Source organism: Sminthopsis crassicaudata, chromosome 1, assembly GCF_048593235.1.
Source record: "Sminthopsis crassicaudata isolate SCR6 chromosome 1, ASM4859323v1, whole genome shotgun sequence".
NCBI lineage: Eukaryota > Metazoa > Chordata > Mammalia > Dasyuromorphia > Dasyuridae > Sminthopsis > Sminthopsis crassicaudata.
In genome coordinates, this window is record NC_133617.1 from 17,863,851 (window position 1) to 17,877,858 (window position 14,008).

Genomic DNA, 14,008 nt, shown 5'->3' on the forward strand with positions numbered 1-14,008 from the left:
CCTAAAATGAAAAATGACACTGGACTGAATGATCTGTATTTTTCTCTCCTACTCTAACCTTTAGATTTATTTTATTGAGGATGATGCATTATTGAGCCTTCTTTCAGGTGAAATTAAGGCAGAGTCTTAGATCTTGAGCTGATTATCTTGTCCAACTCCATTTTATAATTCAGAAAAAACTGAAGTGAGACTTGTTCAAAAAATCACAGAAATAGTCAATAGAAGTGCTAGAATTTGAACTCAAATCCTTTCAGTCCAACATCCCTTGTATCATATCTCGGGTGATATCACCCGAGATTTGACCAGAGGTGATAATGGCCAACCCCTAATGAATAACTCAGAAAGAAACAATGTACTATTGCATTGTTGGAGAAGTTGTTAATTGGTCCAACCATTCTAAAGAACAATTTGGGACTCTACCCAAAAAGAGCTACAAAACTACATACCTTTTGACCAAGTGACCAAGTAATATCACTACTAGGTCTACATCCAAAGAAATCAGAGATAAAGAACCTGTAAGTACAAAATATTTATGTCTTTTGTAATGTCAAATAGCTGAAATTGAGGGGATACCTATCAGTTGGAGGATGGCTGAAAAAGCTGTGCTATATAATCATGAATACTATTGTGCTATGAGAAATGATGAGCAGGATGCTCTCAGAAAAACCTGGAAAGACTTAGATGAACTGATACAAAGTGAAATGAGCAGATTCAGGAGAACATTATACACAGTAATAACATTATATGACAATCAACTATAATAGACTTAGTTTTTCTCATCAATACAATGTTCTAAGATAATTTCAAAAGATTTATGATTTTAAAAAATGCTATTCGCCTCCAGAAAAAGAAATGATGGAGCCTGAATGCAGATTGAAACACACCATTTTTCACTTCATCATTCTTATTTGTTTGCTTGCGATATGGTCAATATGGAGATATTTTTCATGATTTCACATGTACAATTAATATTACATTTCTTTGCCTTCATAATGGACGGGGAAAGATATAGAAGGAAAGAATTCAGAACTTAATTGTTTTTAAATCTTAAAAATAATCAAATCTTTAAAAGATAAAATTTTATCATTTAGAGTTAGAACTTCAGCCCCTATTGGGTCCATCCAAACCTGAAAAAGATTCCCCTTGGCAGTCTTCCCCACAAATGGCCAGCAAGTCTTTACTACTTTTTTAGAAGTAAATATAACCAAGGGCCATGATAGAGACATTATTCATATTTCATGGGACACAGATGACCGCAAAATACCAAACAGTCCAGAATGCTCAACTTTCTCATCCAATTGTTATACTACCAGGAGCCACCTGACAGTGGTTGCTGGAGATCCAAGCCAGACCTGCAGGATGGATCTCCTCGTGTGAGAGGATGATACAAGGAGACTGAGAGGCCATTGCTGTTCTCTGACCTCTGGGCCAAGAGGCTGTTGCATTGTCTGACCTCTCTCCTCTTCCCTCTGCCTCCAATTTATCTCATTCCCAGTCCACCACACTTGTATCAGCAAAGGCTGCCCTGTAACTCCTTCAGATGCTGTGATCCACAGCTGTGGAGGCTCTCAGAGAATTGACCTTCCCCTTAACATCCAATGAATGACTGATTTTCACCTTTGTTTGACTCCTTTCTCAGTAGCATATATATTTCAATGAACTTCTACCTGGTGTTAAAATAATGTCTTTAACCAGCATGGAGAAATGAAATTCTTACTTATGATTTTGTTTCACGCGTTACCAAACTCCCCATGTGGTTAAGTTAATCACTGACTAACTATTCACACAAAAAAAACCAAGAGGATGATAAATGTCCACTAAACAAATTATATGTACTTTTAATGGAGAACCTTTGTAGAGCTCACATATTGTACATATATTTCGGAAAAGATGACAAATATATTGGACATAGAAAAGATCAGGAGTAGAAAAAGCTGGATTTCCTCTGGGAAATTGTATAATGCTTTAAATGACACTTCTCTTGGAAAACGTGACAAATAAATAATAAATTGGACCCAGAAAAGATCAGGAGTAGAGAAGGCTGGATTTCCTTTGAGAAACTTGTATAATGCCGTAAATGACACCAAACTTCTCCCTTGAACAAAGGTCCATCTTTTTAATACTGATAGTTTACCAATATTTTGACCACACTGCCAGTCATGGAACATAATGGCCTCTGAAGAATCAATAATACATATTACCCAAAGAGAGCTATATAGGCACACGGTTGACATGAGCAGCCTACTACCCATTACAAGAAATAAAGAATGTTATTATCAAAGGTGTTAGATGACATAGTGGATGGAGTGCTAAGCTTGAAATTAGCAAGAACTGAGTTCAAATCTATCCTCATCCATCAGTTATATGTTCTTGAGTCAATCATTTAATCTCTGTTTGCCTCAATCTTCTCATCTCATCTATAATATAAATATGATATATAATATTATATTATGATATTATACATATTAATATATAATATATAAATTAAAAACTCCCATAAAATGGGAATAAGAATAGTTTCTACCTCCTAGAATTGTTGTGGGTCAAATGAGACAATGTTTGTTAAATGTTTAGCACAGTGCTGTGGCACATAGCAGGACTTATAAAAATATTAAGTATTGGCTATTATTATCATCAAAACAATATGTAAGTGAAAAAAGAAAAAGTGGTCATATGGTGAGAATTGGGGGACAGTCGATGGATGGCACATGTGTTCCTCTGGTTATCTCACAGGTATCCAGAAAAGAGGAACTGGAGAAGAATCCAAACATGGTGAACCAATGGGAAGACACAAATGGATAAACAGGCATAAATGAGCCGTGATCTGCTGTGCAATGATGTTTCTTTCTGACTCACTGGACTCTTTCCAATAACCAGTTCACATAGTAGGTGCTTAATAATTGTTTCTTTACTGACTGATCAAAGTCCACTCCCAGCCCCCTCACCAAAGGAAGACTTGCCCAAGAATGAGCAGCAGCCCCAGGAGATGTCCCAAAGAGAACTCCAGAAGTATCCTGAGGAGACGCAGCCTATGGACTGAGGGCAAGGACTCCCAAGGAGGGAATAACATTCTACTCTGTGCATTAGGACACCCATCAGCACACTTGGGCAGGGGTGTCCTGGGAAGACATTGGCGTCGCCTCCCAATGAAGAAGGCAACAGACCAAGCAGGACCCCAAGCCCTGATCAAGAAAAAGAAAAAGAACAAGTCTCTTTCTGACTCGTCCATTTTAAACCTCTAAGAGACTTGGGGCAGTCATCAAACATCAAGCTACAGAAACACCCCACATACCTTTGCTGCTTAATAAATGCTTGTCGGATTGGATGAAAGCATTACCTTTACACGCCCCTGCTGCTCCAAGATGATAAATAGCCGCCAGCACCCGCCAAATGGCCTGCTGCTCCTTGGTAGAGATGCCCAGCGTCTCCATGGCCGCTTGGAGGTGAGAGAATGCCATCGCAGCCTTCTGCTTCTCTTCAGGCTGGAGTGACAGAAGGGAAAAGGAAGAAGGGATTGGACACATGTATAAGTAAAGTGATGGTGAGGGGAGCCCCAAGAGTCCCTGGGAGGCAACATCTGGAGGAGTTCCAGCCTCTCCTAAACCACTTTCTGCTTTTGCTCTGTCCACCCTCATCACTGCCCTGATCACACACCCTCAAGAACCCCCAAGGGCTCCCCATTGCCTCACATCCTTTGCCTCTCTCTCCATTCCTGAGTGCTTTCCTTTCAGCATGGGCGCAGCCTCAGGCAAACTGAGATCCTTGAAGACCTTAGCTTAAAAAGACCAAGGTCTCCCCATTATCCAGGGCCATCTCCAGTTCTCCTGATCTACACCTGGCCACTGCACTCAGGTGGCTCTGGAGGGAGAAGGGGAGGCAGATGACCTCACCCACCCTCCCTCACTTAAATCACTTTCATGTTATGGCAGCACCTCCAAGGGACAGGCAACAACAACGACAGCTTTCCTTACTCAAATCCCTCTTCGCATCCCTAATTTCCTTGGAAGCAGTGAGGTAGTTCCGCTGCATTGAGAGCATTGAGCTATTGGAACCTGCTTCAGGTACTTACCAGCTGTGTGGCCCTGAGCAAGTCACCTGCCTCGGTTTCCTTATTTGGAAAATAGAGAAAATAATCTCTTGCCGTCCAGTGTGGTTGTGAGGATCAAATGAGATAGTCTATTTTAAAGTGCTTTGTGAACCTTAAAATACTATATAAATTCTAAACCACTTATTTCAAGGCTCACCTGTTACTGTCTTCCTCCAAAGCTATCTTGGATCAACCTGATACACACACACACACACACATACACACACACACACACACGCACACACACTTTTTTTTTATCTTACTGAAATAAATTGTAAGTTCCTTGAGAGCAGGAACTGATATCTTTCTCTTTGTAGTATTTAGCAAAATGCTTGGCATACAGTAGGCACTTAATAAGTGCACATTGCTCCTTTGAGAATTATTCTTTTTAAAGCTCTGCCTTTAGAAGCCCTCCAAAATCCAGCTTCAATATACTTTCTCAGTCCCCACTCCTGATCCCAGGCAGACCAAATGCCTTCTCTTTCCTCCCTCTGCCCCCTCACATCAATGGGTCCTTGCTTCTGCCACCAGCCATGCCTGAAATGGACAGCTATTCCTTTCCCTTGTCTCTTGAAGCCCCTTCTTTCTTCCGAAAGCCCCCTGCCCAGGAAGCCTTCCCTCATCTACCCCTCGGCCCCATGAAAGCATCTCCCCCTTACGTTTTCCCCGCACTGTGCTGGGCCTCTGGGTGCATATGGGTCACTATAATTTGTGTAGTGTACATCTTTACTAAGAAGTAATTACCTTTAAAGGAGGCTCAGTCTTCTGTCCTGGTGTGCCCAGAACCTAAAACTGGGGCTGGCAAGTAGCATGCAAAAAAAACCCGTCGGTAGCATTGAATTATGGCACCGGGCCCTGGCCCAGATGATCCAAAAATAATTTCTGTTTCACTGGGGAGTGTGCAAGGAGGTTTGCAGAGGCTAACCATCTCAATTTGGTTTCTGTCAATGTTAAAATAGCCTGTGTTAACTGAAGATGGAGGAAGTAGGACTGGGGATGAGCAGTGCGGGGAGGGGAGGAAAAGGAACTTGAAAGGGCCTGGGCTGGGATCCCAGATGGGTCATCTACAATCTGGGTCTGCTTATCTTTATTCTCTGGCCATCCATTGGGTCTAGATCTGTTTCAAAAATTCCAAGCTCTAACATCCCCTGTTCTAAGCTCCCTCCCAGCCCTGATATCCCCTGTTCTAAGCTCCCTCCCTGCTCTGACATCCCCTGTTCTAAGGCCCCCTTGTCCTGCTCTAATAACTGCTAGAAAAGATTTGAACCCAGCTCTCTGACCGATTGTTCTTCTCTCCTCTCCTCTCCCCATCAGCTGTCTGGATTTCCCCTCCCCTGGGGTAGCCATCCCCCTCCCTCCCTAGTGCCATGATGTGACCCTTGGCTCAGACACACTCCCGATGAGACCCCCAGGCATGATAGCAGATGAGAGCAATAGAAGCCTGGGGAGGAGAGGGAAGAGGGAGCAGACAGGGTCCTGCCCCCCCGGGGTTTCTTTGGCACTGAGGGCACCAGGTCTTTTTCTGGCAGCTTTTTCCAACAATAAGAGTCCCTCGGGGACCATCAGCCAACCAGCAAAAGGAAAATCAAACAAAGCAGCCACACTGAGTGATTCACCATGGAAGCGTTTCAATAATAGTCAAGGCCTGTGCCGATGATCTATCATTTTCCTGGGACACCTGGGGAACACAAAATCCCCTCTAGCGACCACGAGCTCAGTCTAGCAACCCCCACTCCCCCCACGCCGGGAGGGGAGGGGGCACCGAGAAGCCAGCTTCCTGCCAACCTGCTCGTGGTTATTTATGAGATTCGCAAACACGAGAGAAAGGACGTGGCAAGGACAGTGGCAACGGCATATTGCTTACAGCCCCCATCGTCAGCTGCGAGCATCACACTGAAAATTATGGGCAGACCCTATCAGCAGACACTTTCCTTCCTCATGTTCTAGAGAAGAAAAATGGAGGAACCTCAAGGAAGCTTCTTGCATTTGCTTCTCCTTCCTTTCTCCAGTGAGGGGAGAGATTGGGAATCGGCCGTTATCATTATCCAACCCTTTCAACCATGTCTGATTTTTCTGAACTCTTTGGAGGTTTTCTTGGTAGAAATACTGAATGAGTCTGCCATTTCTTCTCCAGCTCATTTTACAGATCAGGAAACTGTTCTCTGTGTATTAAGGCAGCACCTAGCTGCTCTGAAGTCAGGAGACCTGGATTCAAATCTTAATACCCACATAACTTTGGGTGTTTACCTTATTCATCTATTTTCCTATATACTTTGCTTCCTCCTTTGCACATCCCCCTCCCTCCCTAGTGCCATGATGTGACCCTTGGCTCAGACACACTCCTGACGAGACCCCCAGGCATGATAGCAGATGAGAGCAATAGACTAAATAAGGGTCTTGCCCTCCCAGATGGATTTTTTTTTCTTTTTTGAGTAGGTAAAAAAAAGCCATTCTTTGCCTTATTTCTTACCTAACCTGAATCCCTGAATGGGTGTTGCCTCAGCCAAATGGAGACCTGTTAAAGAGCTTAGCTTAGGGGCAGCTAGGTGGCGCAGTGTATAGAGCACCAGCCTTGAATTCAGGAAGACCTGAGTTCAAATCTGATCTCAGACACTTAATACGTCCTAGCTGTGTGACCCTGGGCAAGTCACTTAACCCCAGTCTCAGGGGAAAAAAAAAAAGAGCTTAGCTTAAAAAGGCCAAGGGCTCCCATTGAGTCCAGGACCATCTCCAGCCATCCTGATCTGGCCATTGGACCCCACTCTGATCATCCACTCAAATCAAAACATGACCTCCTCTCTCCAGTATTCCAAAGTGGGGTCCTGGAAGTCAGTCTCTTCTTATCCTGAGAAATCTCTAAGCAATTGCAGGTAGCCAAGACCCAGGAAATTAGAAACTCTTCTAATCGACCTGCTCAATGTCTCTTCATCCATGACCTTGTTTGAGCCACAGTTAATCAGTGAGCATTTATTAAGCACCTACTAGATGCCATGTACTGGGCAAGACATTGAAGAGATAAGAATAAAGATTCTGAAACAGGTCCTAGCCTTGAAAAGTTTATATTCTATCAAGTAAGACAAATATAGAGAGGATCACTGTATATATTGCATATTCTATATAAAATACATAGAATATAAATGCTATATAAAATAGAGGCAAAATAATGAAAGAGAGCACTAGTCATTAAAAATATGAGGAAATTGGGGCAGCTAGGTGGCACAGTGGATAGAGCACCAGCCCTGAATTCAGGAGGACTCGAGTTCAAATCTGGTCTCAGACACTTGATACTTCCTAGCTGTGTGACCCTGGGCAAGTCACTTAACCTCAGCCTCAAAAAAAAAAAGAAAGAAAGAAAAAAAAAAAGATGAGGAAATTGAGGCAAAGAGATGGGTCAGGGTCATAACCAATAACTGTCAGAGATGAAATTTGAAACTAAATTATTATCTAAATTATTGTATAAATATTTTATCTATTATCTAAATTATTAACTAGTATGCACACTGCTTCTTAATTGATAGTTCATAAAATGATGTTATGCTGAATACATTTCCATTAAGTGCTTCTCTGGTATCTCATTATGACACTATGTCAATATGACATTATGACATTCTGCCATCAGAGTGGGCTCTGCCAGGTTCTCCCACCCCAGTAGGACCCTGGACAGCTGCTGCAGCTGCATGCCTTAGCCTTAAGCTGAAAAGCATCCCTCAGCCTCCTTCCCCTCCTTCAACCTCCCACATCACACACACTCTGCAGAGGGGGTGAGCAGGTCCCCAAACAATGGTCCAGTCGCCAAACTATGCGAACCAACTGGAGTTGGCCGTCCTTCCTTCCACCCCACAGCCGGAGTGACCTCAGCCAGATTAGAAAGCTCAACCTGAAGCAATAGGACGCTCCAGCTTTGTCTCTTCACAGATGGAGCCGTTTGGTGCCTCATAAAGGTGTCAGAAGCCTCATCCTCGGGGAGGGAAATGCTTATTATTTCTTTGATTCATTTGCAAAAAGAGAAAAATTGTGTCTGGGCTGGGATGATGTAACCTCAGAAAGAGAGGAGAGAAGGGAAAGGGGGGTGACAGAGATAAAGAAGAGACAGAGATAAAGGCAGAGAGACAAAGAAAGAGAGATAAAGGAAGGGAGGGAAGGAGGAAAGAAAGAGAGCGAGCAAGAGAGAGAGAGAGAGAGAGAGAGAGAGAGAGAGAGAGAGAGAGTGAGAGAGCAAGAGAGAGAGAAAGAGAGAGAGAGAAAGAGAGAGAGAGAAAGAGAGAGAGCAAGAGAAAGAGAGAGAAAGAGAGAGAGAGAAGGAGAAAGAGGGGGAAGAAAAGAAAGAAAGATGATAGGAAGAGAGAAAGAGGAAGGGAAAAAGAAAGACAAAGAGGAAGAGAGGAAGGGAGAGACAAGAGCAGGGAGGGAGGAAGGGAAGTAAGAAGGAAAAGAAAGGGAGGGAGGGAGAGAGAAAAGGCAGGGAGCAAAGAAATTTAGGATTGTGAGAGAGCTGGGGGTGCGGAGGAGGATGAGGTGATGAGACGCCTGGGTTGAGGAAGTCTTTTCCTACAATAGCCCTTCACTTGCGGGGTGACCTTGAACAAGTCTATTTCCTTTGGGCATTGTATTGTTGGCCATGCAGCCCCCACCTTCTGCAGGTTGCCTGGGAACATGAATTATTTTCAGTACAAATAGATCAAGAGCAGCACTGTGAGAAAGAGCCAGGGAGGGGGAGGCTGGATCTGCCCATCTCTGCCTCCCCAGAGCTCAGACCAGTCTCTGAGCATCTGCTAAGCAGGCAGTGTGTGCCCAGCCCTGGGCCGGATGCTATGGGAAGTGCAGACACGACTCAGGGATGCTCCCTGCCCACCTGTGTTCGCCACCTCACTGGGGACAGACCGAGCAGATGCAGAGCCAATAAGGCTGCGGATAAAACAATGTTCGATGCAATCAATTAGCCAGCGTACATGGAGGGTCTCCTGTTTACCATGTTCTGTGCTGGGTTTGAGACATAAAGTCAAAAAATGAAGAAAGGATCTGGATTCAAATCCGAGATCAGCCACGTAGAGATGATTTAGCTACATCACTTCACCCCTCAAAGCCTGGAATTTATGGTCTGCTCCAGCCTGGCCCCTCCTGAGCTTTACCTTCTTCTCACACTTCATTCCCCTTGACACCGCTTCATACAGCCCTGGCAGCCTTGCTGTTCCTCTCACATGACGTCCATCCCCTTTGGACTGCACTGGTCATTCCCCCTGCCTGCAGTGCCCTCCCTCCTAACTCCTTGACGACCAAGATCTAATCCTGTCTTCCACAGGAGACCTTTCCTAATCCTTCCCTTCACTCCTGCCTCCCCACCACTTAGATCTGCCCCCCAAATCCTCTTCTCTCTTCCCTGTACGGATCTTAGACGCACCCAATTGTTTACAGGTTGTTTCTTTCGTTAGACTGTCAGCTCCTTGAGGGCAGGGCCTTTGTATTAATGCAGAGGTCAGCACACAGCTCTTTGTCCTTCACTTGAATATGACTCTTAGTTGCCCATTTGGGGTTTTCTTGGCAGAAATCCTTTGCCATTTCCTTCTCCAGCTCATTTTACAGATGAGGAAATTGAGGCAGACTGGGTGAAGTAACTTACCCAGAGTCATACAATTAGTGAGTGTCTGAAACCGGATTTTAACTCAGGCTCTCCTGACCGGACTCTATCTACTGTGCTAGAAATCATAGGCACTGGATTTGAATCCTGCCTCTGAGGCAGCCGTGGCAGGTAGGGAGCACCCTGTCACAGAAGAAATTCAAGCACTGGTTGGGTTGGCGTATTGGAGAGGAAATTCTAGATTTTTATTGGAGAGGCATGAACTTGAAGGCGTCCAAAGTCTCTCCTTTTCTCTGGCCCTAAGAATCCATAACTTCCCTCGAGGTTTTGCTCAAATGCTGCCTCCTACAACAGGCCCACATGGACTCCCCGGGTGATAATACTGCCCCCCAAAGAATTACTTAGTACTTAGGAAAAGGGACTAGATCTGGATTTCACTGGAAAAGGGAACTCCCTCGTGAGGACAGCCTCTCTGCATATCCCAAATTACATTGTCTGTAATTTAGGAATTGTCTAGAACATTGAGAGGGTGTGACTGGCCCAGGGTCACACAGTCAGTAGATGTTAGAGGCAAAACTTGAAGCCAGGTCTTTGTGGCCCTTAGGCCTTTGCTGCCTCTCTTACTTTGTATATTTACTTTGTTTAAATCTGGTATTTACTTCTAAGTGTACATGTAACCCTCCTCCTCTATGTCTACCCCACAATAGATTGTAAGTTCTTTGAGGGCAGTGGACTTTTGGATCACTAAATTTGAATATGATGCCAGACATATAATAGGTATTTAACAAATGCTCTTTGAATGGCACATGGTAGGTATTCATCAACATGTGGTAGGTGCTTAATAAATGCTCATTGAATTAAAATTGCACATGATAGGACTTTAATAAGTGCTCATTGAATTAAAATTGCATATGAAAAGTGCTTATTGAATTAAAATGGTGCATGGTAGGTGCTTAATAAATGCTCTGAATTAAAACAGCACATAATAGGAACTTAATAAGTGCTCATTGAATTAAAATAGCACATGATAGAATCTTAATAAGTGCTCAGTGAATTAAAATGGCACATAGTAGGAACATAATAAGTGCTTTTTGAATGAAAATAGCATATGATAGGACTTCAATAAGTGCTCAGTGAATTAAAATGGCACATAGTAGGAACATAATAAGTGCTTTTTGAATTGAAATAGCATATGATAGGATTTTAATAAGTGCTCAGTGAATTAAAATGACATATGATAGGACTTTAATAAGTACTCAGTGAATTAAAATGGCACATAGTAGGAACATAATAAGTGCTTTTTGAATGAAAATAGCATATGATAGAATCTTAATAAGTGCTCAGTGAATTAAAATGGCATAGTAGGAACATAATAAGTGCTCAGTGAATTAAAATCACATATGATAGGACTTTAATAAGTACTCAGTGAATTAAAATGGCACATAGTAGGAACATAATAAGTGCTTTTTGGATTGAAATAGCATATGATAGGATCTTAATAAGTGCTCATTGAATTAAAATAGCACATGATAGGACTTTAATAAGTACTCAGTGAATTAAAATGGCACATAGTAGGAACATAATAAGTGCTTTTTGAATGAAACTAGCATATGATAGAACTTCAATAAGTGCTCATTGAGTTAAAATGCTTTAAACAATGATATGAATCTTATCTTTGGTGTAGATCATCTCCTTGAGAGTATAACAATCCCAGAGGGCATTGGGGTGGTCAAGATGGGAGCAGCAGATGCCCAAGCAGCTGGACACTTCCTCTGGTGGCCTGCCTAACCCAGAGAAATCCACAACTTAGAGGGGATGCAGGAGAGATTTCAGAAATGGAAGAGACCTGGAGGTCAGCGAGTCACAGAACCACAGACATTGTCTGGGAGTGATCTCTACAATCTCCCTCCTCCACCACTGCCTTGAATACCTCTAGTGATAGGAAACTTCTTCCCTTCTGATCATTCCACACTGGAATCCATATCTGAAGGCTAACTCTACCTCTTTCCTACCTGTTCCTAGGTTAGACCTTACTCCAAGTGCTTCCTTTTATATATATATATATATATATATATATATATATATATATATATATATATATATATATATATATATATATACAGAAAAGGAAAATGAGGTCCAGAAAAATGAGGGGATTGCTCCAATGTCACACAGAGCAGCAGATTCACCTGCAGTGTCAGGATTAGAATCCAGGAATTCCAACTCTCTCTCATTTAAATTTCACTCCCAGGAAACTGAAGCCACAGAGGCTTTAATTAAGTAGCTAAAAGCAGGAAATTGAACCAGCTCACTCCAAATTCAGCCTCCTCTCTACTGTCTCCAAGGTGCTCACTCTCAAATTTTCCATTTTACCTAGCAGAGCTGACACCCTTCCATTCTATCCAGGTTCTAGTCGGCCTGAGTCCACTCCATCCCATACGACTCTACCAGGTGCCTCTGGGTATGTTATCCCACAGCTCCTTTCCCTGTCCCCCGTTGCTGGGGCCTCTCTCAGACCTCGGATCCAGAGGCTAAGTCCATTGCTCCAGAATTGATAGCGGAGTTGATAACTGATCATAAAATAATAAATCTGCTTGAGGCTAAAACTTGAAATATAACATCTCGGAGCAAAATGTGGTCGGGTGGGAGGTGATTTCTCTGGGCTTCTCTCCCATACCCCCTCCATCCGTTGGTTTAAGAAAAATAAATTATTGACAAGACGAGAATAATATGAATGTTTTGTGATTTCAAACAGCGGCTGGGGCCTCAGCAGCTCGGAAATAACTTCCATTTAAAACCTGATATGTTAAAGGCGGCAAGGCCCTAATGTGAGTATTAAAAGAAATAAATAACAAGAGCGACAACCCAGCCCAGAGGAGGGTATGGGTCCAGCCTGGAAATCAGGCCTTGCTGACTTTTCTCCATGTGGGGTCCAGGAAGATGAGGTTTTAGGATCAGACTCTTTGTCATTCCCCCATATACCCCACCCTTGCTCTTTCTCTTCAGATTTTCCTTCCCCTAGACAGTATGACAATGAGCCTGAGATTAGGGATCCCTGAGGAGTTGAGGCCCACCAAGTCTATAATGTGTCTACAAATTGGCTGCACTCCAAGGAGCTGCTAATCCCTGGATTAGAGGTCCCCTGTTGCTTGGGATGGCCTCAGTGTCTAGCTGTGAGCCTCCCGGGACTCCTCACCATCATTGACTGCTCAGACATTTCAGCACCTCTTAGATTTTCATTCTGGGAGCCCCAGAGGATTTGGTCAAGTTGGACTATGAGATTCAGTCAACGGATCAGAGTCAGCTGTGAAAAGCACCACCCCACCCCCAGGAAGCCCTGGATAAGAGCTGGCTAGCATCTCTACAATGCGCTAAGGGTCACAAAGCTTTTGAAAACTCTCATCGTTATCATCACCATGACCCTGGAATGTTTATGCTATTACACCCATTTTATAGATGAGAAAAACAGGAGGAAGACGGAGGTAAAGTGATTTGTGGAGGACCATACAGCTAGAAAGCATCGGAAGCTGAATTTGAACTCAGATCTTCCTACTCCGATGAGGTAGCCCAGTAGATAGTGTGCAGGAAAACTTGAGTTAAAACTTGATCTCAGGCTCTTCTCAGCTCTATGATCTCTGGTGAGTCATTTTACTGCTGCCTGCCTCAGTTTCCTGATGTGTAAAATGGAAATACTAACAGTGTCTACATTCTAGGATTATTGTGAGCATCAAATAGAATAACATATGCAAAATGCACTGGAAAATGCACTCAAAGCCCAACAGAAATGTTACAATAACAAGGAAATAATTCTAGACTCTCCTTATTTCTTCTCATTAAAATCTGACCCACCTTCAATGGTCAATCTCAAGTTCCCCTTACCTAACCGTTCCTACTCTGAACTCCCCTTTCTGGGAATTCTGATTATACTCAGACTCTGTATGGAAAATTCTACAATTTGATCACTGTGCTTATTCTTGGATGGTGTCAAGGAAAGGACACTGAGACACTGATACTGGTCCCAATTCTGCTGTCCTTGAGCAGCTGAGTGGAGAAGGCAACTGATCTCTCTGCGATTCAGATTCTTACTCACACAATGGTGACCTCTCAGAGTTGGATGGGACCTACTTCCTGCCCTCATTCATACCTCAATTCACCCCTCTGACATGTCTACCCATTGCTCCTATTTCATAGAATGAATCTGGTCTTTATTCATCATTCTGTGAATAGGAAACTGGATTTTATCTCATCTGAGGCCCTCCACAGCCTCACAAGGTGAGCACCAACATGCCTGACTTGCCCCCAGCCATATTTGGTTAGTAAAACCTTCATTCACTTTTTTTTTTTGA

The 14,008-nt window shown here is 43.2% G+C and overlaps 1 protein-coding gene across 1 annotated transcript in view; it reads right to left on the bottom strand.

The window, feature by feature from the left end:
* The window catches only part of MYO18B (myosin XVIIIB), a 358,263-nt gene that overhangs the window by 291,853 nt on the left and 52,402 nt on the right, over positions 1-14,008 (bottom strand). The window contains exon 12 of the mRNA XM_074295232.1: positions 3,338-3,482. Coding sequence (XP_074151333.1) covers positions 3,338-3,482 — 145 coding nt within the window. The remainder of the gene's footprint in view (positions 1-3,337; positions 3,483-14,008) is intronic.